General features: G+C 40.9%; 1 protein-coding gene across 1 annotated transcript in view; it reads left to right on the top strand.

The window, feature by feature from the left end:
* LOC124555189 (signal recognition particle 54 kDa protein) overlaps nt 1–25,272 on the top strand; it is a 53,672-nt gene that overhangs the window by 9,337 nt on the left and 19,063 nt on the right. Inside the window, exons 2-3 of the mRNA XM_047129031.1 lie at nt 18,068–18,244; nt 18,950–19,179. Of these exons, the coding sequence (XP_046984987.1) occupies nt 18,068–18,244; nt 18,950–19,179 (407 nt within the window). The remainder of the gene's footprint in view (nt 1–18,067; nt 18,245–18,949; nt 19,180–25,272) is intronic.

The raw sequence follows: 25,272 nt of genomic DNA, 5'->3' as shown, positions 1-25,272 counted from the left end.
GGATATCACAGGAACTGTAGTTACAATAATCGAGTGTCAGGTGTCATTAGCATCTGTGTCCTGAACTCTGTATGCAATGAACCTGTGCCTCTTCAAACCCCTCTTGAAGCTGTGGCTGCCAGGATAAGGACAACATAGGAAATAACTGTCTGCAACATATATCTTCCTCCAGATGGTGCAGTACCCCTGAACACATTGGCTGCACTGATTGATCAACTCCCTAAACCTTTCCTACTTTTGGGAGATTTTAATGCACATAACCCCTTGTGGGGTGGTACCGTGCTTACTGGGCGAGGCAGAGATTTCGAAAATTTACTGTCACAGCTCAACCTCAACCTCTGTGTGCTAAATACAGGTGCCCCCAAACATTTCAGTGTGGCACATGGCACATATTCAGCCATTGATCTCTCGGTTTGCAGTCCTGGCCTTCTCCCATCTATCCACTGGAGAGCACATGACGACCTGTGTGGTAGTGACCACTTCCCCATCTTCCTCTCACTGCCCTGGCATCAGGCCCACAGACGCCTGCCCAGATGGGCTTTAAACAGGGCGTAGTGGGAAACTTTCACCTCTGCTGTCACCGTTGAATCTTCTCCAATGGTAACATTGATGTGATGGTTGAGCAGGTGACTACAGCTATCGTTTCTGCAGCAGAAAATGCGATCCCTCGCTCTTTAGGGTTCCCCCTGGCAAAAGGCAGTCCCTTGGTGGTCGCCGGAAGTCACTGAAGCAATTAAGGAGCGCGGGCGAGCTCTACAGCAGCATAAGAAGCACCATTCCCTGGAGCACCTCATAGCCTTTAAACAGCTCTGTGCCTACATTCGCCATTTTATCAAACGACGGAAGCAGGAGTGTTGGGAGAGATACGTCTCAACCATTGGGTGCCGTATGTCACCTTCCAAAGTCGGGGCAAAGATCAAACGTTTTTTTAGGTAGCAGACCCCAACAAGTGTTCCCGGTGTTAACATAAATGGCGTGTTATCTACCGATAAAACACAATTGCTGAGCACTATGCTCGAGCCTCTGCGTCGGAGAATTACCCCCCAGCCTTTCGCACTCTCAAAACAGCGGCTGGAATGGATAGTGATTTTGTTCACTACATGCCATGGTAAATCCTATAATGCCTCATTTACAGAGTGGGAGCTCCTCTGTACCCTGGCACTTTGCCCCGACACAGCTCCTGGTCCAGATCGGATCCACAGTCAGATGATTAAACATCTCCTTGTCATCTTCAACTGGATCTGGTATGATGGCATCTTTCCATCGCATTGGCAGGAGAGCACCATCATTCTGGTGCCCAAACCCGGTAAAAACCTGCTTGATGTGGATAGCTATCGGACTATCAGCTTCGCCAACATTCTTTGTAAGCTGCTGGAACGTACGGTGTGTTTGTGATTGGGTTGGGTCCTGGAGTCATGTGGCCTACTCGCTCCGTGTTAGGGCAGCTTCCACCATGGTCGCTCTACCACTGATAATCTTGTGTCCCTTGAGTCTGCCATCCGCACAGCCTTTTCCAGATGCCAACACCTGGTTGCCATCTTTTTTGATTTACGAAAAGCATATGACATGACCTGGTGACATCATATCCTTGTTTCATACCAGCACACACTCCACTGCAGAGTGAAAATCTCATTGTGATATCCTTGCCACATTATATGAGTGGGGTCTCCGAGGCCCGTTTCTGATTTTTATCCAGAATTTCCTGTCGCTTCATACTTCCCGTGTCCAAGTTGGTGCCTCCCATAGTTCCATCCATACCTAGGAGAATGTAGTCCCGCAGGTCTCCGTATTGAATGTATCTCTATTTTTAGTGGCCATTAACGGCCTAGCAGCAGCTGTAGGGCCATCCGTCTCACCTTCTCTGTTTGCGGGTGACTTCTGCATTTCTTACTGCTCCTCCAGTACTGGTGTTGCTGAGCACCGCCTACAGGGAGCCGTTCATAAGGTGCAGTCATAAGCTGTAGCCCACTGCTTCCAGTTTTGAGCCACTAAGTTATGTGTCATTCACTTCTGTCGGTGTCGTACCGTTCATCCGGAACCAGAACTTTATCTTACTGATGATCCACTCACTGTGGTGGAGGCATATCGATTCTTAGGACTGGTTTTCGATGCCTGATTGACTTGGCTACCTCACCTTTGTCAGCTTAAGTGGAAATGCTGGCAGCACCTCAATGCCCTCCGCTGCCTCAGCAACACCAACTGGGGTATATTTCGCTCTATGCTGCTGCAGCTCTACAGAGCCCTTGTTCAATCCTGCCTTGACTATGGGAGTGTGGTTTACAGCTTGGCAGTGCTCTCAGCGTTGCGTTTATGCGACCCAGTGGTTCAATGGCCGGTGGTCACATTGGCTTTGCCTATGTTCATGGAGGACATATAGAACAGTATTCCTTGCCCAATGGCTGCAGTGTTTTCGCTGCAGAGCTGGCAGCCATTTTGTGCTCTTGAGCACATCCGCTCATGCTCAGGCAAGTCATTTCTCCTGTGTACTGACTCCTTGAGCAGCCTACAAGCGATCGACCAGTGCTACCCTTGTCATCCTTTGGTAGCGACCATACAGGAGTCCATCTATGCCCTGGAACGGTCCAGTTGTTCAGTGGTGTTCGTCTGGACCACAGGTCACATCGGAATCCCAGGCAACAAACTTTCCGACAGGCTGGCCAAACAGGCTATGTGGAAGCTGCTTCTGGAGATGGGCATCTTGGAACCTGACCTGCATTCTGACTTACGCCGCTGGGTTTTTCGGCTTTGGGAGACGGAACGGCATAACAGTACACACAACAAACTGTGTGTCATTAAGGAGACTACGAATGTGTGGTAGTCTTCCATGTGGGCCTCTGCCAGCTCCACATTGGCCACGCTTGGGCGACCCAAGGTTACCTCCTGTGCCATGAAGACCCGCCTCAGTGTTGATGTGGCATGTGCTTGACAGTGACCCATCTTCTGGTGCACTGTCCCACTTTGGCTGCCCAGTGACGGAATCTTTGGTTTCCGGACTCGTTGCCACTAATTTTATCTGACAACGCCTCATTGGCTGATTTAGTTTTATGTTTTAGTCGTTAAGAGTGGGTTTCATCATTTGATCTTAGTTTTTGCGTGTGCCCTTTGTCCCTCTGTTCCCTCCACCCTACTGCTTTTAGGATGGAGGCTTTCATGTGTTGCAGAGTGGCTGGCTTCTCCTTTTTATTCTCGTGGTCTGCCAGCCATAGTCATCTGCTTTGTTGTTTTACTCTTTTCATCCCATTTCTTGCATTTCTGTGATTTTCTTGTCCCCCTTTGTCCATTTCCACATTTGTTGCCCTTCATCGTTCTTGTAATTTTTCCTTTCATTCCATTTTGTGTGTTCAGTCTCATTTGTTTTATTCTCACACTTGTGGCATTGTTTTCTTCGGGACAAGGGACTGGTGACCTCGTAGTTTGGTCCCTTCCCCACTCTTGTAAACCAACCAACCAACCAATCAAATGCACTGCCTTATTTGGCTGCTTCCTGGGCCACCCACATGTTGCTAAGGTTGCTTCGAGTAAGTTGTAGAAGTTTTGCTGGGAAGCCCTTACAAATTCTCCATACAGTCCTGATCTCTTCTTATGCAATTTACATATTTTTAGGGCCCTGAAGAAAAATGTTTATGTAGGACGAATAGGTGAACGCCTAGGTGGAATCATAGTTCTGTAGGCAACCAAAACTTCTTTCCATGAAGGCATTGACAATCTTACCTCACATTGGGATAAATGTATGACATTTACAGCAGCTGCTTTTGAAACAATAAACAGTTTACTTACTTTTTTCCATCTGTCTCATTTTCATTTCACTGCCCCTTGTATTTTAGTAATTTTTTTCATCTCATTGAGCAGATTGTTATATAATTTTGTTCCCTGTTAGAAAATGCAATTTTGAATTTTCCCCCCTTGGTAAATGCTAGTTCAAACTAGCTTTTGTTAAATGTTTGTTTATAGAACTATTGCTGAAGTACTTACAATGTTTTCCCTCTCACACACAACATATTGATAAATGCACTCACTTGATGCATTAAGAATACCCAGTTTTTTAAACCGTTCTTTACAGTAAGCCTGACTCCTACTTTTGGTTACTAATCTTGTGGCCCTTATCTGAAGTTAGAGAACTTCGTCCATGTTTTGCACCTTTGACCCCCAGAAAAGAATCCCATGGCTAAGAATTGAGGGCTTGGGGCACACCTATGTGTATGTGTTAATAAAAATTTATGCTCTACAGTACTGCTGTTTCCCTGAACATTTGTTGGAAAATATGTACCAGTTTGTAAGATTCAAGTAAATCCATCAACATTCTCTTCTCTGGGGAATCAGTCAGAAAGTTTATTTTGAAATCCTGATCCAAAATCAAGCTAGTGTCTCTCTTAAGAAGCAAGCTTAGCATAGCATCTAGTCTGATGAGGAAAACCATGTAGTGTGAACTGGGGGCTCTGTAGAGGCCTACAATGAAAATTTTTTTCGCCCCCCCCCCCCCCCCCCCTCTTGAAAATTCAGACTCCTCTGCACAACCTTCAAAAATTTGGTATTTAAAATATTTCGACATGTCAGCAAAGGAAGCCTTAATAATTTTTTCGCTGTGTGGATAGTGATGTGAGGTACTGATAATGTCAGTGTCAAGATCTGATAGCAGTTCATCTATTGCAACTTTAATTTCCCTGATATTTTGAGGAAACAAGCATACTGCACTTTCTGATCTGCATTCCTCATTGATTGCACCAACTTCCAGCATTAAAGTAGCCATTATCAATCATGGATACCCCCTACCTGCCTCTATTCTAAAAAAAATTGAGCTTGTCTCCCATGTCTGCCTTTGGAGCTGGGAGATCTCATTCTGCTGGGTACTATAGTATGCAGGAATTCTGGGAAATCAAGCAATAAATGGAACCATTAAGAGTGTCTACATTAATAAAACAATGTCAGAATGTGTCATCCCCTTAGATGCTCTCACATTTATTGTTAAAACACAGAACCATGTGTGAGTGTGAAGAAAATTGGCTGATGTTAACAGTCCATTGAAGCCAACTTCTATGAAATTTCTCCATCCTGCTGCTTAACTGAGATGCTGCTTCTAAATGCACATCTCAGTAGGATGCAAGCATACAATTTGAACTCTTTATTTTAGCAGAAATGAAAGAAATGTATGCATTTTAATATTTTGTGTTTTGTCAGATATCTTCCTTCCTAGTTTGGTGGGTAGGAAATTTTAGCGTGTTCTCAAGGTAATAAGCTTGTCCATTTATTTTGTAATTTATCATCTAGCCACATTCCATAAAATGTTTTAACCCTTATTCAGATGGCTATTCGCATTTTAAAACATATACTTTGTTAGAGTTTATGCAACTCATAGTGCCTGTGTAAACAGAAGAGACCATGGAAGTGTGTGTGGTTTTTGATATTAGGCGGGTGTTCAGAATTAAAGCAACAAACTGCTATTTCCCCATCCTGCGTCTAATTCTCAATATAATCATATAAATTGTCAACAGGTGTCATTACAACCGTGTTCTGCATGGAAGATGGCATTCCAATCAACAGAGAACCATGACAGCAATGACAGTCAGGGCGCGTATCAAGCGGGGTAGTGTTTGCAGAGTAGTCCCACCCACAGTTGCTGTGCAAAGTCACAGACGGTGCAGTATGGCACAGAGAATACTCCTATAGTCCCTCTGCTGTGGAGGGCCATCCGAAGAGTGGAAGCAGGAGAGTCGCAAACTTAATGTGAGTCATTCTGTTGTTTCTCGGATGAAGCAACAGTTTATAGAGACCAAAACTGTATCCCAGAGACCAGGACAGGGCCAACATCATGTGACATCAGAAAGAGCGGACCATTATTGGTCTGTAGGGGCACGACAGTACCACCTTAATACTGCACTGCAACTGGCATCTGACCTTGCAGCATCCCGTGGACATATTGTATTGGAGCAAATGGTCTACAGAAGGCTTCAGCAGAGTGGCCTTTATTGTTGGAGACCTGCTGTCTGTTTACATCTGGTGTCTGTTCACTGAAGGGAACATCTAAATTGAAGACGTCAACATGCCACCTGGATGGTCGAATGGTGGGTCGATGTTGTTTAGACAGATGAGTCCTGATGTGGTCTGGAGAGCGATTCTTGGCGGAATTGTGTGGGCAGGGTTGACCACTCAAACACCTCTTCATGGAATTGTATGGGTGAATCAGCAAGATTTAACTGCTGTCAGGTACCATGAGGAGGTCTTTGGGATCTCATGCATGGTTGTTGTGAGAAGTGCTGCAGAGGAATGTTGAACATTATGGGAGCAGGGGTATTGGCTTAACTGCCTATATCATGAAGAAAGTACAACTAATGAGGGGAATGGGGGTTGGGGGAGGGGGGCGTGAATCACTTCAACCTCAAGGTGAGTTGTGTGCCATGAGATGGATATTTCTTAAGTCAGAACAGTTGTTAGCAGACAAACTCTAGGTCATTTGTTGCATCACAGCTGTATCAGGCTTACTCAGTCTACAGGGCTCTGTAAAGTAGGGGGCGGGGCGGGGGAGGGGGTGGGGGGGTAAAAAAAACCCTCAGCAGAGAATGAGGAACATTGGTTAGTGCTAATACACAACCAATTATGATAACAAGTAAAAACTATTCTACAAAGCAGTTATTATTAATTGTAGCAAGATATGGCAATGTCTCAGACTATATTTTTTGAAACAGTAATGTCTGAAAGGGCCATTGGCTTCGCCAAAAAGAAAAATGTAGAATAAGTATTCAACATTCTTAGTTTGTACTAGGGTATTGTAACATGCAAACATCTGATGCACATCCCAGTATCAGACATGAAGGAGTAGTGCCTAGCAGAAAGTGTTTCAAATATACTCAATGTCAGGAAGAGAGAAAATGGAGTGTCACAAAGAAGTTGGTTTTCTTCTTTTCTTTTACACGCAGACATTATTTTAAATTGGTATTTAAAGGTAAGGTCCTGTATTCCAATTCCCATGCGTAACTATAATTCTCAAGAGTTTGGAGATAATATTGTTACATGTCGAGACAAAGCAAGATGCAAAAAATGTGTACCAGATCTGGTAAGCATTTGACGTGAAGCTGTATTATGATTGCTGAAGAAATCATATATTTTATTGTGAACCAAGAAAGTGAATACCACCCTAGTCTTTTGTATGTCATTTGCCTGAGCCTCCAAGAAATATATAAAGTTGCATGGAGTCACAAGGACACATGATGGTACTGCATTATGTACCCTGTGCACTTCCAAAGTAATATCCACTTCCAACATGATTAAAGCAGATGCCACCAGTGAATGAAAAGGCAGTTCCAAGTATAAAAATATACAGTTTCGCGAAGAGCCTTTATAAAATGCAAATAATGAATATCCATTGTTAACTACACCACATTCTCCAAGAAAAGAAAAGAGAGCAGGGAATGCAAAACTTGCATTAAGAAGACAAATACTTAAAATGTCAAAAGTTAAATCTCATACACCAGGTGGAGATGGCTGTGAAATAGCGCTCGACACACAGATCAAGAATAATAATGTCCTATGGCATCTCCTTTCGTCTTCATCATCACTTGGGTAGAAAGATAAGATCAAACTAGCCACTGAAATACCTCTCTAATTCAGTGGAATATGAAGGTATCCAAGCTTCTCGTGGAAGAATTGAAGCTTCTTGTACATGCTTGTGTCCTACAGGAGATACATTTTAAAGACATTGACATACCTGTGCTGAAGAACTACAATCTACATAAAAGGCACGAACTTGTTGAAGACAGAGCCAAATGTCTGTCTACAGTTGGCTGTGTTTTCAAATGTTTACTACTCCTTACTGATCCAGCTTACTTGTTTCTTACTGTTTTCAACAGAATCTGCACCTACACACATACTCTGGAAGCCACAGTCTGGTGCATGGCGGAGTGTACCCTGTACCACTACTAGTCATTTCCTTTCCTACACCTCTCGCAAATAGGGTGAGGGAAAAACAACTGTCTGTATGCCTGCATATGAGCCCTAATTTCTCATATCGTATCTTCATGGTCCATACGCTAAATGTTTGTTGGCGGCAGTAGAATCAGTCTGCAGTCAGCTTCAAATTCCATGTCTTTAAATTTTCTCAATAGTGTTCCTTGAATAGATCATGCCTTTCCTCAGGGGTTCCTTTTGAGTTCCCAAAATATCTCCGTAATGCTTGGGTGTTGTTTGAACCTTCTCCTTTACAGATAAACTACACTTTCCCAAAATTCTCCAAATAAACCGAAGTCGACCATCCGCCTTCTCTGCCACAATCCTCACATGCTCGTTTCATTTTATATCCCTTTGCATTGTTACACTCAGATATTTAAATGATGTGACATGTGTGAAGCACGACACTACTAATGCTGTATTCGAACAGTTTATGGATTTGTTCTTCCCACTCATCTGCATTAACATACATTTTTCTACATTTAGAGTTAACTGCCATTCATCACAGCAATTAGAAATTTTGTCTAAGTCATCTTGTCTCCTCCTAAAGCCACTCAATGACAGTACCTTCCCTTACATCACAGCATCATCAACAAACAACTTCAGATTGCTGCTCACACTGTCCACCAGATAATTTATATAAATAGAAAATAACAGTGGTGCTATCACACTTCCCTGGGACTTTCCTGACGATACCCATGTCACTGATGAACACTCACCATCAAGATCAATCCATTACTTAAGAAGTCTCTGAGCCACTCACATAGGTGGGAACCTATTCCATATGCTCGTACCTTCGTTAACAGTCTACAGTGGGGCACCATGTCAGATGCTTTTTAGAAATCTAGAAATATGGAATCTGCCTGTTGTCCTTCATCCATAGTTCACTCTACATCATGTGAGAGAAGGGCAAGCTGAGTTTCGTACAAGAAATGCTTTCTAAAATGGTACTGATTCATGGACAGAATCTCTTTGGTCTCCAGGAAATCTATTTTCTTCGAATTTGGAATATGTTCAAAAATTCTGCAACAAACCAATGTTAAGGATATTAGTTTGTAATCTTGCGGATCCGTTCTTTTATCCTTCTTATATACAGGAGTCACCAATGTTTTTTTCCAGTTACGTGGGACTTTGCACTGGACGAAAGATTCATGATAAGTGCAAGATAAGTACGGAGCCAATGCCATAGAGTACTCTTTGTAAAACTGAATTGGGATTCTGTCCAGACCTGGAGACTTAAGTATCCAACTCTTTCAGTTGTTTCTCTATGACATGGATGCTCTATTACTATGTCATCCACACGGGAGTCTGTGCAGTTGTCAAATGATAGTATATTTGTACGATTCACCTGTGTTAATTATTTCTTAAACGTTAGGTTTAAAACATTTTCTGCTGAAAAAATGGTTTGTTCTTTGTACATGCCACTGTAGACCTAGAGGCTCGTAGAGACTGTTGTAGACAATTCCCTAACCCAATCAACATCCTCAAAGAATTCAATGTACATAATTTGATATGGGGCTCTATGAACATCTCAAGTGGTCAAATTATAGAGGACCTCATCCAAACTAAAGAAATTTGTTATGGGTGAAGGTTGCAAAGTAGTTAGCAAACTGAGTTCGTGTAGGTAGGTAGGTAATGTTTACTAGACACAATTCTCATATTTTTGTTTGTATCAGAAAGTAAATCGATTTTGTGACATTTTGTAAGTTCCTAACCAGGAGCAAATTATTTAGTCTCACCTGTGTACTTTGGTAATTTGGTTTTTTAATCTCTACATGTTAATCTAATTTATTAGACACAGTCCTTTCGTTTTTGGCAGTATGTACAGTAGAGTTCCACACTGCATGTTGGTAGTTCTTTGTTTGTCCGTGTAGTGTAGTTTTCCATGGTCTTTAGTATGGATAGGGACTGTGATTGCTGTGTGCAGATGTGAGCCCCGTCAGTAACACTTTGCTCTTAGCTCCAGGCTGTGTGTTGCCTTTGGTTACACAGCTTGAGGCTGCAGTAGATGGGCATTGCTGTTGTGGGATGGCAGTGGGGATCCAACAGACATCCAGCATGACCCACGAGTCCAACGATTGGTCTGCACCAGTGGCCAACCCAGTTACTGCTTGCATTGAGGTTGACTCCTCGCCCGTGGTTGAGTGGTAGGTTGCCTAGAGGCGTGGCAAGCAGCGAAAGACTTCCCAGGGGGTCGAACCTAAGGCCTCCCCAGTCAGTCTGACCAACAGGCTCCAGATGCTATCTGTGGCTAGATGCAGTCACTTCTCCTGTTTCAGAGGAAACTTCTCAGCCTGCAAGACCCGGGCAGTCACAGACGGTGGGATTATTGGTAGCTGTGAGCTCCAGTGTTAGATATGTTATGGAGCCCCTTAGGGATATGGCTGCTAAGGAGGGGTAGAAAGCCAGTGTGCACTCCATGTGCATACACCACCCGTGGAGTCATTCCAGATATGGAAAGAGTGTTCCGGATGAAGAACACGGGGTGCAGCCAACTGCAGATGGTGGCTCACTTTGGTACCAATGATGTGTGTCACTTTGGATTGCAAGAGATTCTCCCTGCTTTTTGAGCAGCTATCAGAAGTGGTAAGGGTTGCCAGTCTTGTTTGCGAGATGAAAGTAGAGCTCCCCATTTGCAGTGTAGTCAACAGGGCCGATTGCGGACCTCTGGTACAGAACAGAATGTAAGATCTGAATCAGAGGCTCTGGCAACTCTGCGACCATGTAGGTTGCAGATTCCTCAACTTGCACTATAGGGTGGTGGGGTTTTGGGTTCCACTAAATAGGGCAGGAGTCCATTACATGCAGGAGGCAACTACATGTGTAGCGGGGACTGTGTGGCATGGACTCGGCAGTGTTTTAGGTTAGAGGGTCTTGGGGAAACAAAAAAAAGGCTTCAGTCTCAAAGGGTGCAGTTTGAACCCAGGAATAACATTTATCTAGGATCAGTTGGTATAACAGCAGTAAATTGTCGTAGCTGTGTTGGGAGAGCACCAGAGCTCCAAGCACTAATGGAAAGCACCGTTATAGGCACTGACAGTTGGCTAAAGCTGGAGATAAGTTCAGCCAAAATTTTTGCAAAGGACCTAATGATGATAAAAAACAGTAGGCTAAACACACTTGACTCCTGTGATTTAGTTGGGTGAGAGGTCATTCTTGGTAACTGGAATAAAATGATAATTGGATCCTTTTACCGAGCTCCCAACTCAGGTGATAAAACACACTTTACCTCGTAGCAACAAATAATCCTGAGCTAATAATGAGCATCAAAATGTATTCAGGGATTAGTGAACACAGGGTTGTTGTAGTGATACTGAATACCATAACACCCAAATCCTCCAAAAATAAACAAAAAATATATCTATTCAAAAAAGGAGGTAAAAATCCACTTGACAACTTCCTGAGAGACAATCTCCACTCCTTCCATATTAACCATGTAAATGTGGACCAAATTGGCTTGAGTTCAAAGAAACGGTATTGACAACAATTGAGAAATTTATACCAAATATATTAACAAATGACAGAGCTGATCCCCATGGTACACAAAACAGGTCAGAACACAGTTGAAAAAACAACCAAAAAAGCATGCCAAATTTAAACAACCAAGATTGGCCATCTTTTATATAATCTCGAAATGTAGCATGGACTTCATTGTGAGGTGCTTATAGTAGTTTCTACAATGAAACCTTGTCTCAAAACGTGGCAGAAAAGTCGGACAAATTCTGCTCGCATGTAAAGTATGCTAGTGCCAAGAGACAGTCGATGCCTTCTCTGCATGACAGCAATGGAAATGCTATCGATGACAGTGCTCCTAAACAAGAGGTACTAAACACAGCTTTCTGAAATTCCTTCATCAAAGATGAAGTAACTATTCTGGAATTCAAATCAAGAACAGCTTCCAACATGAATAACTTAGAAGTAGATGTCCTTGGAGTAGTGAAGCAACGTAAATGGTCCAGACAGTATAGCAATAAGGTTCCTCTCAGAGTATGCTGATACAACAGTTCCATACTTCTGAGAATCAGATACAGCCGCTCGCTCAACGAAAGATCCGTACCCAAAAACATGAAAGTTGCGCAGGTCACACCAGTATTCAAGAAAGTCAATGGTTAATCCACTAACATACAGGCCCATATCATTAATGTCGATATGCAGCAGGATTTTGGAACATATATTGCATTCAGATATTATGTATTACCTCAAAGAGAATGGTATGTTGACACACAGTCAACACAGATTTAGAAAACATTGTTCTTGTGAAACACAACTAGCTCTTTACTCACGCGAAGTGTTGAGTGCTATCGACAAGGGATATCAAATTGATTCTGTATTTCTAGATTTCCGGAAGGCTTTTGACACCATCCCTCACATGCAGCTTGTAATCAGATTGCATGCTTATGGAATATTGTCTCAGTTACGTGACTGGATTCATGATTTCCTGTCAGAGAGGTCACAGTTCATAGTAATTGACAGAAAGTCATCAAATAAAACAGAAGTGATTTCTGGTGTTCCCCAGCATAGTGTTGTAGATCCTCTGCTGTTCCTTACTTATATAAATGACTTAGGAGACAATCTGAGCAGCAGTCTTAGGTTGTTTGCAGATGGACTGTCATTTACCATCTAGTAAAGTTATCAGAGGATCAAAACAAATTGCAAAATTATTTAGAAAACATATCTGTATGATGCAAAAATTGGCAATTGACACTACATAATAAGTGTGATGTGATCCACAAGAGTGCTTGAAAGGAAGCTGTTAAACTTCGGTTACATGATAAATCAATCATATATGAAGGCTGTAAATTCAAGTAAATAACTCGGAATTGCAATTATGAACTACTTAAATTGGAAAGTACACATAGAAATTGTTGTGAGGGAAGGTGAACCAAAGACTGGGTTTTACTGGCAGAACATCTAGAAGATCAACAGATCTACTAAAGAGACTGCCTACCCTACACTTGCCCGTCATCTTTTGGAGTACTGCTTCATGGTGTGGGATCTTCGCCAGATAGGGTTGACCGAGTACGAATCTTTAACATATTGCAGCCCGTCAGCAACTGTGAAATGTACAGAAAAAAACCATTTTTTCAGCCTTCAGTTGACCAAGTACATTGGGAAAGTTCAAAGGCGGACAGCATATTTTGTGTTATCGAGAAATAGGGGAGAGAGTGTCATGGACATGGTACAGGATTTGGGGTGGACATCATTAAAACAAAAGTTTTTCTCTTTGCAGAGGAATCTTCTCACAAAATTTCAATCACCAACTTTCTCCTCTGAATGTGAAAATATTTTGTTGGTGCTGACATACATAGGGAGAAATGATCATAATAATAAAATAAGGGAAATCAACAATCAGGCAGAAAGATATAGGTGTTTATTTTTTCTGTGCACTGTTTGAGAGTGGAATAATTAGAATTATTTTGAAGATGGTTCGATGAATGCTCTTCCAGGCACTTAAGTATGATTCACAGAGAATCCCTGTAGATGTATACTATGTGATCAAAAGTATCCAGACACCTGGCTGAAAATAACTTAAAAGTTCGTGGCGCCCTCCATCGGTAATGCTGGAATTCAGTATGGTGTTGACCCACACTTAGCCTTGATGACAGCTTCCATTCTTGCAGGCATATATTGAATCAGGCGCTGGAAGGTTTCTTGGGGAATGGCAGCCTATTCTTCAGGGAGTGGTGCACTGAGGAGAGTTACCAATGTCGGTCAGTGAGGCATGGCACAAAGTCAGTGTTCCAAAACATCCCAAATATGTTCTATAGGATTCAGGTCAGGACTCTGTGCAGGCTAGTCCATTATAGGTGTTGTAATTGCGACCAGGACGGTCGCGGGGTAGCACGCGAAAAGCGTGGAGAGGCCCGCGAACAACAACACAACGGAAAAGAATGGACACAACCAATGTAGGAGAGAACGAATATGACAAGACCAAACAACAGAGTCACAAGGAAACAAACTCGTACACGAACCAGGAAGAAAGCAGTCTAGCGCAAGCGAGGTGCAAACCGACGTAAGCGAGATAAGACTGACTTGATGTGCGAGTGGCTGGTGATTAAGTACGCTCTCGGGGGCGCCGCTATTGGCCGCTGGGACCACGTGTTCCACTGGTGGCACCCCCACACTAAAAGCAGGCCAGGAGGTGCGCGCCGCCACAGCTTATGGTGCAGCGACCTCTATGGGTCTTCGACGTCCATGACGTCTGGCGCGGATCCAAATTCCGCAGCGCGCGGTACCAGAACAGGGATGTTACTATTGTGTACCACTCTGCCACAGGCCGTGCATTATGAACAGGTGCTCGATCATGTTGAAAGGTGCAGTCGCCATCCCCGAATTGCTCTTCAACAGTGGGAAGCAAGAAGGTGCTTAAAACATCAATGTAGGCATGTGCTGTGCTCTTGCCGTGCAAAACAACAAGGGGTGCAAACCCCCTCCATGAAAAACATGACCATACCGTAACACCACTACCTCCGAATTTTACTGTTGGCACTACACATGCTGACAGATGACATTCACCGGGCATTTGCCATACTCACATCATGCCATTGAGTTGCCACATTGTGTACCGTGATTCGTCAATCCGCACAATGTTTTTTCACTGTTCAATCATCCAAAGTTTATGCTCCTTACACCAAGCAAGGCGACGTTTGGCATTTACCAGCACGATGTGTGGCTTACGAGCAGCTGCTCGATCATGAAAACCAAGTTTTCTCACCTGCCGCCTAAATATAATAGTATTTGCAGTGTATCCTGATGCAGTTCGGAATTCCAGTGTGATGGTCTGAATAGATGTCTGCCTATTACACATTACGATCCTCTTCAACTGTTGGTGGTCTCTGTCAGTCAACAGACGAGGTCGACCTGTATGCTTTTGTGCTTCACATATCCCTTCATGTTTCTGCTTGACTATCGCTTTGGAAACAGTGGACCTAGGGATGTTTAGGAGTGTGGAAATCTCGTGTACAGACATATGACACAAGTGACACCCAATCATCTGACCACCTTCGAAGTCCATGAGTTCCGCGGAGTGCCCCATTCTGCTCTCTCATGATGTCTAATGACTACTGAGGTCACTGATATGGAGTATCTGGCAGTAGGTGGCAGCACAGTGCACCTAATATGAAAAACATATGTTTTGGGGAGTGTCGGATACTTTTGATCATATTGTGTATATATGCTAGGATGGTTCCTTTGAAAAGGCCAAGGTGAATTTCCTTTCCCATCCTTATCCTTTCCAACTTGTGCTGTTGTCTCTTATGCCTATTGTCAACAGTATGTTAAAACTTGTTCCTTTCTTCCATAAGGAAATGCGTCTTTTGTACAGTGGGCAAGGGACACACCTCAGCATTGCAACTGAGTTGATCTCAGCCATGGGCCTCTCCTCTTCCTTTTTCTTACTTGCTCTTGTGGATACTGTTCTTAGGTTGTTGTAACCATTTGCATTCAAGTGACTACTTCCTTACGTTTACTTGCCTGCTTCAAAGGAGGTCATGAAGATACACACATTTCAGTGTGAAATGGATGCTGTTCGTCCAGCTGTCTGTATCAGAGTGATCCTCTAAGTCACTAAACCATTCATCAAAAAATCATTGAATCAGATTTGAAGATAGACTACCTTCTGACGTTAGGGGCAAGCAGATTGCTCTGCAGAGGTCCAGATGCAAACTGGCAACAGAAGACATTGCAGTATTTCAAATAACAAGAGCAAAATCAAGTACAGCAACTATAGAAAGCTGGAGATCATGATAGAAGTTAATAACATCAATCATTTGTTCCACACCAGCTACCACTGTATTGTAGTCTGTGGGATCTCTGGTAAAGGTAAATAAACATTGGTTGTTGCTGTGGCGAAATGAGGAAAACCAACCAGAAATAGTACAGCTGTCACTTATCTATAAGGAATGTGAAATGCCTTCTAACATTGGCTAATGTTACAGTGCCAGGCCTAGAAACTAGAATGATGTATTGCAAAATCAACCTATAAAATCTGCAGGTATCCGTCTTGGACTTTTTAATTTTATTTGGCCTGAAAGAAATTACTTCAGCTTGTGACAGGAAGCCAGTAAAATATCTCTACTAAAGCGGGAAAAGGTTTCTATATCCTCTAGTATTGTAATGATTCTGTTGTTACCTGCTACATATGAAAGATTTTGGAGCATGTGATGAACTGTCACCTAAGTTGTATTCTTGAACCTGTGTAACTCATCAGCCACTTCCAGACTGGTTTCAGTGAGTACTATTCAGTGCTGAACAGAGGCTGTGTGATACAGGAATTTTTCCCACAGAGGTTGCATCCTGTAGCCATCTTCTGCAACAGTGAAGAACTTACGATACAACATGAACATTTAACAGTTAGTGGGAGCTTTGCCAGTGAGGTTAGCATGGATGACTTTCAGCATATTTAGAATTCTTACCACTTGGATGCTGTTGAGTTAAGGCGGATAATGAGAATTACATCTGCCAAGTAAGTATTAAAAGTTCAAGTACTGTGATGTACAGTGTAGTGTCTAAAATAAAGAGACACAATAAACCAACCAATGTATTACTGTGTGAGAACATAAAAACATTTAATTCGAAGAATGGAGACAAGGGAGTAGCTGTCCAAAATCTTAAATGTGTGAGAAAGTGCTCTTGAGAGGGGAAAAACAAATTAGTAAATGCTGAACAACAGCCAACTGGAGAGAATATTTTTACGAACTAATTAACTGTTTAAATCCACAAGATACTTTCAGTACGACAATGGCCAAAACTGATATTTGAGGCAGGAACATCACCAAATGTATGGTGAATGGCAACATGAATTTTTTTTTAAATTTAGCTGCCTGATAATGATCAGACACCAGCAGTTATTAGAAGGAAGTTGGAATATACATGCACTCTTTAATCCATAGGCTTCACAAGTATGATATGTGAAATTTGGAGTTGGCTTGTGGAAATGAAACCTATTTAGAAAAGTAAAGGGTTGACAGCAAAAACTAGAAGGACCAATTTCTTAGCATAACTTACAAACCTCCTTCCCAATTTGCCCCTCAATCTCTGCTTTATCTTCTTGAAACCATACATTCCACTGCTGACAACAAAATTGTACCTTCGGCAACATTGGGTGTATAACAAAACTGTGCATTTCTTTTTCAATGATTTTTTATTGGGGGGGGGGGGGGGGGGGGGGGGGAGGGTTGGGCATGGCAACATATGGTTGTTGTTTGTATAGAGACACGAATGTCTTTAACTGGCCAATAAAGTTTGCTAAGACGACTCAGTTGGACGCAAAGAGCTTACGAGTTGTAATCAAATTTTGAGGATCAACACTGTAAATTCTGTAATGAAGTAGGGTTATGAGATGTGGAGACAGTGGTTGGTTGTGGTTCTCCAACTGGATTGCATGGCATATAAATGTCTCATATATGCAGGTAACATAGTACCGCTAAGAAAGAAGGGTATATATTTTGTAAAATAATGTAATTCACAGTTCAAACATGCATGAAAGATTGAGTTAGTGACTAACCAAGATAAAATCAAATACCTAACACTTTTCATAAAAATAAACTCAGTTAAAGCCTTAGAAATGGATAACTGCACAAGTGCCAATAATGGTGAACAGTTGTAATATCTTGGCAACTGGATTAGTAACTCAAGTGAAAGAATGGATTTAAATGGAAATGTTGTTGCAAGATCAAGATGCTTTTTCACTTTTAATACTTCAAGTTTAAAGCTCTGTCAGTTACCACCAGGATAAAATATTGTATGTAATTGGCATGTGCCGGCAGCTGTGGCCAAGCAGTTCTAAGTGCTTCAGTCTGGAACTGCGCTGCTGCTATGGTCGCAGGTTTCAATTCTGCCTCGGGCATAGATGTTTGTGACATCCTTAAGTTAGTTAGGTTTAAGTAGTTCTAAGTCTAGGGGACTGATGACCTCAGATGTTAAGTCACATAGTTCTTAGAGCCATTTGAACCATTTTTTTGTAATTGGCAAGTGTTCAGTACCAAAAGTACTTTGGACAGGTACCAAGTATGAAAAGGAAAAAAACAGTAACTACTCATGGAATGTCAGTCAGCAGAATAGCTTAGTAAGTTGTTAATATTACCAAGATTGTGCAGAAATGATGTGCTTTCATTGCTTATTGTTTCAGGTCCTCAATGCTATGCTAAAAGAGATATGTGCTGCTCTCCTAGAAGCTGATGTGAATATAAGATTGGTAAAGAAGCTTCGTGAGAATGTACGCTCGGTTATAGATTTTGATGAAATGGCAGGTGGTTTAAATAAGAGGAGAATGATACAGAGTGCTGTCTTCAAGGAGCTCGTTAAGGTTGGTTTTAAATCCCAGTGCATTACTGCCTCACACAGAGAGTGAGAATGGTACTTAACAAGGATAATCACATAATTTACCATGCAGGCTATTGTTATGTAAGAAATCTTTCATAATGTTCACATGGTGAATGACATAAAATTAAATGTTTCATTAACTTAAGAGTCCCAGTCAAGTTATAGAAGTAAACTATTATCATTTTGTGACAGAACATTATATTTTATTTATTTATAGTAATTATGTTCAATATTATTTAGTTTCCTTGCAGAAAAAAGTGGATTGTAAAATCAAAGTACTCTTTCTGTGTGGTGACTTATGCAGATGAATTTGCATTGAAATACCCAGTATTTTAAAAATCTGTTAGTCAGCTGATACCAGAAGAGATTTCATCACTGAAATTTGTTGAGTTAGCCACCATTGCCATATGTCAAAATTTTTAGTAGTGTTCATTTTTAGAATAAATCACATGCAAAATCTTGTTCTCTGTTTCCATATTCAACAGCACTTTTTAAATCTAAGTTCAGTTTTTCATTGTAATTTGACTGAAGCAGTATAACTGTCAGTGAATCCTCAGGTCCAACCGTATGTTGGTTTACATTCTTCTATTGAAAATGATTCACAAATTTTGTGTAATTTTCTTGAAGTTTGTATTCATTGTAATTACCTATTGGATTATATTACTGTCATGCTATTTGCTGTTTTCAGTTAGTCGATCCAGGTGTGAAAGCACACCAGCCTGTGAAAGGAAAACCGAATATTATAATGTTCGTTGGGCTTCAAGGTTCTGGAAAGACAACAACTTGTACAAAACTTGCTTACCACTATTTGAAGAAGAATTGGAAAGCATGCTTGGTTTGCGCAGACACATTCCGTGCAGGTGCTTATGACCAACTCAAGCAGAATGCTACAAAAGCAAGAATTCCATTTTACGGGAGGTAATATGTAAAACAGGTCTAAAAATTTGATCTGCATGTAATTATCTTTATTAATATTTTCTTCTGTTTAATCAAATTTCGTTGCTTTCATTGAGAACCAACAAATAAAGAAGTATTGGGTGGATGTATGAGAACCATGATGAACCAAAAAAACATCACCTCTTGTTTTAAATGGCTCTGCTTTGTCAGAAGGTGGTATTTGTGAAAATAGATTGTTCTCATAAGCTTTTATATCAGTGTCACTGAACTAGTAACATTCATAACATCAGTGATGGGTTTTCCAACTGGATAGATTATTTTTTGTTTTTAACTTCTCAAAATGGGTGTTTTTACGATTGAGGAACTGCCGACCAAACATTATTTCATTAGTGAAACTGTCACATTTTAAAGAAATGCCTTAAAGTGAAAAGAAAAAAAACTGTCATTTACAACTCCTCCCCCCCCCCCCTTCCACACACACACGTACAAAAAGTCTTAAACACATGGTTTCCAAATCTCAGAACAGAAAGACACTGGAGCTTCCACTTATTAATACAAGGTATCCATAAAGTACTGCTGTCATTTAAACAAATCATAACTTGGAAACTATTTAAGATAGAAAATCAGGGTTTATTGTAAAAAAAATTAGCAGCTCTCATAGTTTTGTACTGCTGTGCCAGAATATCAGTGTGTGCCCCCACTCTCTCAAGATGATATTAGAGGTTTGCACTAGTACGAGTCAGCAAGTCAACATTGCATCATCAATAGTTCTGATTGCAACATTTTATTTATTTTATTTAGATGTCAAGTTCCATAGGACTGAATTGAGGAGCAAATCTCCAAGGTAATAGAATGTGTCAGTATATGAAATTACAACATAAAAGTAATAACAGATAAAAATAAAATGTTTGTGAACCCAAAAAAAGTTAGTCCGTAAGTTCAAGTCAACGCAGTCAACAATACAACAAGAATCAGCTTAATTTTCAAGGAACTCCTTGACAGAATAGGAGGAGTGACCTGTGAGGAAACACTGCAGTTTCCATTTGAAAGCGCGTGGATTACTGCTAAGATTTTTGAATTTGAGTGGTAGCTTATTGAAAATGGATGCAGCACTATACTGCACGCCTTTCTGCACAAGAATTACAGAAGTCTGATCCAAATGCAGGTTTGATTTCTGCTGAGTATTAACTGAGTGAAAGCTGCTTATTCTTGGGAATAAGGTAATACTGTTAGCAAGAAATGACAGTAAAGAATGTATATATTGAGAAGCCAATGTCAAAATACCCATGCTTGTGAACAGGGGTCGAACGACCCGTTTCTGAGCCAAAAATATCCTTTTAGAATGGGAAGAGTTACCCCAAAGCATAATACCATACGACATAAGCGAATGAAAATAAGCAAAGTAGACTAATTTTTTTGTTGCATGGTCACTCACTTCAGATACTGTTCGAATAGTAAAAATGGCAGCATTAAGCCTTTGAACAAGATCCTGAATGTGGGCTTTCCATGACAGTTTACTATCTATCTGAACACCTAGAAATTTGAACTGTTCAGTTTCACTAGGCCTAATCATATGCCCATTCTGTGAAATTAAAATGTCAGGTTTTGTTGAATTGTGTGTCATAAACTGTAAAAACTGAGCCTTACTGTGATTTAGCATTAACTTATTTTCTACAAGCCATGAACTTATGTCATGAACTGGTCTATTTGAAACAGAGCCAATGTTGCACACAACATCCTTTACTACCAAGCTAGTGTCATCAGCAAACAGAAATATTTTAGAGTTACCCATAATACTAGAGGGCATATCATTTATATAAATAAGGAACAGGAGTGGCCCCAACACTGATCCCTGAGGCACCTCCACTTAAACATACCCCACTCGGACCCCACATCAAAGCCATTCTCAACACTGTGAATAATGACATTTTGCTGTCTGTTGCTAAAGTAAGAGGTGAATCAATTGCGAGCTACTCTCCATGTTCCGTAATGGTCCAATTTCTAGAGCAATATTTTGTGATCAACACAACAAATGCCTTAGTTAAATCAAAAAATATGCCTAGCATTCAAAACCTTTTGTTTAACCCATCCAGAACCTCACAGAGAAAAGAGAATATAGCATTTTCAGTTGTTAAACGAATTCTAAAGGTGAACTGTACATGTGACAGCAAATTGTGTGATATAAAATGATCCATTATCCTTACATACACAGCCTTTTCAATAACTTTAGCAAACACCGATGGCATAGAAATAGGTCTAAAATTGTCTACTTTATCTCTTTGTCCCTTTTTATAAAGCAGCTTTACTACTGAATACTTTAATCGCTCAGGAAACTGACCATTCTTAAAGGAAAAATTACAAATATGGCTAAATACAGGGCTAACATGTGCAGCACAGTACTATAATGTTCTGCTAGGCATGTCATCATAACCATGAGAGTCCTTAGTCTTCAGTGATTTAATTATTGACCCAATTTCCCCCTTGTCTGTACCACAGAGGAATATTTGAGACATCAGTCTTGGAAAGAAATTTGCCAAGAGAATTATATGATTCCCTGTAGAAACTGAAGTTTTATTTAAGTCATCAGCAATGCTCAGAAAACGATTGATGTATCTGATTTATCAGTAACAGAAATATTTTTACTATGAACTGACTGTATCATCAACCTTGTGCTGCTGACCAGACACTTCCTTCACAACTGACGATATGGTTTTAATTTAATCCTGCTAATTAGCTATTCTATTTGCATACCACATACTCTTTGCCTTCCTAATAACATTTTTAAGCACCTTAGAATACTGTTTGTAAAGGACTACTGTAGCTCGATTGTGACTACTTCTAACATTTTAATATAATTCCCTCTTTGTTCTACATGATATCCTTACCCCACTGCTCAGCCACCTGGGCTGCATATTACTGCTAGTACCCCGTTTAGAATGTTATAATGGAAAGCAACTCTGAAAGAGCATGAGAAATGTATTAAGGAAAGCATTACATTTATCATCTATGTTATCGGCACTATAAACATCCTGCCACTCTTGTTCCTTGACAAGGTTTAAAAAACTCTCTATTGCTGTTGGATTAACTTTCCTACACAGTTTGTAATTATATGTTACATTTGTTTGAGTACAATAGTGTTTCAGCGGTAAAATTTGTTCATCGTGGTCTGAAAGGCCATGCACTCTTTTACTAACAGAATGCCCATCTAGTGACGAGGAATGAATTAACATATTGTCTATGGTTGTGCTACTGTTTCCCTGCACCCTAGTTGGAAAAAACACAGTCTGCATCAGATCGTATGAATTTAGGAGCTCTACCAACATCCTTTTTCTTGCTCCATCATATACAAAATTTATATTTAAGTCACCACATATAACTAATTTCTGGTACTTCCTACAACGTGAATGAAGAACGCTCTCTACCTTGATCAGAAATGCTCTGAAGTAAGTGTTAGGGGATCTATAAACAGCATCAATTAGAAGTTTAGTTTCACTAAATTCAACTGCCGCTGCACAACATTCAAATATCTATTCAGTGCAGTGCTGTGATACATCTATGGACTCAAATGGAATACTGTTTATTACGTACGTAGCGACTCCCCCACGAAGGACTGGTGTTGGCACATGTGATCCTTGATGTAACCCCACCAAACCAAGTCTAATGGTGTGCCATCTGGAGAATGTAGGGGCATAGGGGCCATACAATGAGATCATAATGACCCATCCCTCTCCTAGGAAATATGTTATGTGGGGCATCCCACTCATTCAAATTCCGATGTTGTGGTACCCCATGTTGTTGAAATGCGATTTAAGGATATCTCTATGAAGAAAAATGGGCCTACCACCCTATTGCGCATTAGGCCATGCCAAATATTAAGCTTTGTGCTGTCACAGATGTGTTCATGGATGTTGTGTGGGTTGTTGGAGTCCAAAATCCCAATGTTGTGGTGACTCACATGTCCAGAAATGTGGAACATTGCTTCATCTGAAAACAGGCACTTTGTCAGGTAATTTTTGTGAGCATCTATAGAGGCCACCATGGAAAACACAAATGCCTACTGCAGATGGAGATCATTTGGCAACAATGCATGGACCATTTGCACTTTGTATGTAAAATGGTGTAATTGGTTACGTAACACGTAATGAGCAGTTGACCTTCTTTGCTGAAATTTGTGTGTTGCACAATGAAGTGACTTGTGGTGGCTGCATTGAAATACAAATTGTACTCTGTCAATATGTGCTTGAGACAAAGGGCTGTTTCCACTTCGAGGAATGTCTTTGACACTGCTCATCTCTTTCAAATTTTTGCTTTTGCTTGCCTTGCCCTCTGGTACTGGCATTGATAATTCTGCAGTACCGTTGTCACATACATGGATTCTGCGTGCCAGATGACACAGTGCACCTTCTCGTGGTTTGTCACCGTTTTCATGCACACTCATAAGTCAGATCTGCAACAAAGGGCAAACAGGAAAAAGTTTGAAAGCTCCTAAACATTTTACAACAAACATTTGTTCTCTATCTCTGATAGTTTCCAAGTTATGATTTTTTTGAAATGGTAGTGGGACTTAATCAATCCCATATATTTGTTTACAACAGAATGAGTAAAGATGGCCACTGTATAGTGGAGGTCTTCAGCAATAGGGAGGCACACAAACTAGGTCAAGAACATAGTAGTCCACCTTACCACCCTACAGTATTCCATCTTCCTTCAGATAGCAGCTGCTTGTCCTGCAAAAGTCTCTTCCTCTCTTCATAGCTACTCCAGCCAATGTCCATCTAAACCTGCTTTATAATCAGGCCTCGACCTCCCTCTATACTTTTTACCTTCCACACTTTCTTCCATTACCAAATTAACTATTCTTTCATGTCTCAAGATGCATCATATCAGCTTTTCTTTGTCAAGTAGTCCCATACATCTCTTTTCTCCTCATTTTGTTTCAGTACCTCTTCATTGTTTATCCTAATGACTCATCTTATCTTCAGCATTTTTCTGCATCATCACATTTCAAAAGCTTCTATACTCTTTGTGTCAGCATTTTTTATCATCTATGTGTCACTTCCACATGACCCAACTCCAGGCAAATACTTTCTGAAAGTTTCTTGCTATTACCAGTCTACATTTTGTACCTGCTTTACTTCTGCCATTGTCATTTACTTTGCTGCCTAAAAAGAAAAACTCATCTATTGCCTTTAGTTTCTCATTTCCTAACCTAGTATTTTAATTTACTACATTTCCTCATCCCTCTTTTACTTTAGTTGATGTTCATCTCATAAGTTCTTTTCAAAAAACATTCTATTCTGTTCAACTGGTCCTTCAAATCCTTTGCCATTTATGGCGGGATTACAGTGTTGTTGACAAACCCCAAAATTTTTATTTCTTCTCCTTTTTAAAATTTCGCCTTGGTTTCCTTACTGCTTGCTCAGTGTACAGATACAGTGATATCAGGGGTAGGCTACTACCCTGCCTTACTCTCTTCTCAATTACTACTTCCCTTTCATGTCTTTCAACTCTTAACAACAGTTTGATTTCCACATAAATTGTAGCTAATCTTTCACCCCTTGTATTTTACCCCCACTACCTTCAAAATTTGAAAGAATGTACTTCAATCAACATCATGAAAAGCTTTCTCTAAATATACAAGTGCAATACATGTGGATCTGCCTTTCTTCATTCTACATTTAAAGAAAAGCTGTAGGATCAATATTGCCTCATGTGTTCCCATATTCCCCTTCACCCAAGTTTCTCCTCCCCAAGGGCAGTGTCTGTAAATCATTCCATTCATCTGTTGGTAATACATGCCATTATTTTGCAGCCATGACTTATTAACTGATTGTTCTGTAATGTTCACATATGGAAGCACCTGGCTTCTGTGGTACGGGTATTACTACATCCTTCTTGAAGTCTGATGATATTCCCTGTGTCTTGTATAACCTGCCTGCCTGGTGGAGCTATTGTCTGTGGTACGGGTATTACTACATCCTTCTTGAAGTCTGATGATATTCCCTGTGTCTTGTATAACCTGCCTGCCTGGTGGAGCTATTGTGTCATGGTTGGTTCTCTCAAGGATATTAATAATTTTAAGGGTATATCATCTGCTCCAGGTGCTTTGTTTCA

Source organism: Schistocerca americana, chromosome X (assembly GCF_021461395.2).
Source record: "Schistocerca americana isolate TAMUIC-IGC-003095 chromosome X, iqSchAmer2.1, whole genome shotgun sequence".
Lineage (NCBI taxonomy): Eukaryota > Metazoa > Arthropoda > Insecta > Orthoptera > Acrididae > Schistocerca > Schistocerca americana.
This window is presented reverse-complemented; position numbering and strand designations above follow the sequence as displayed.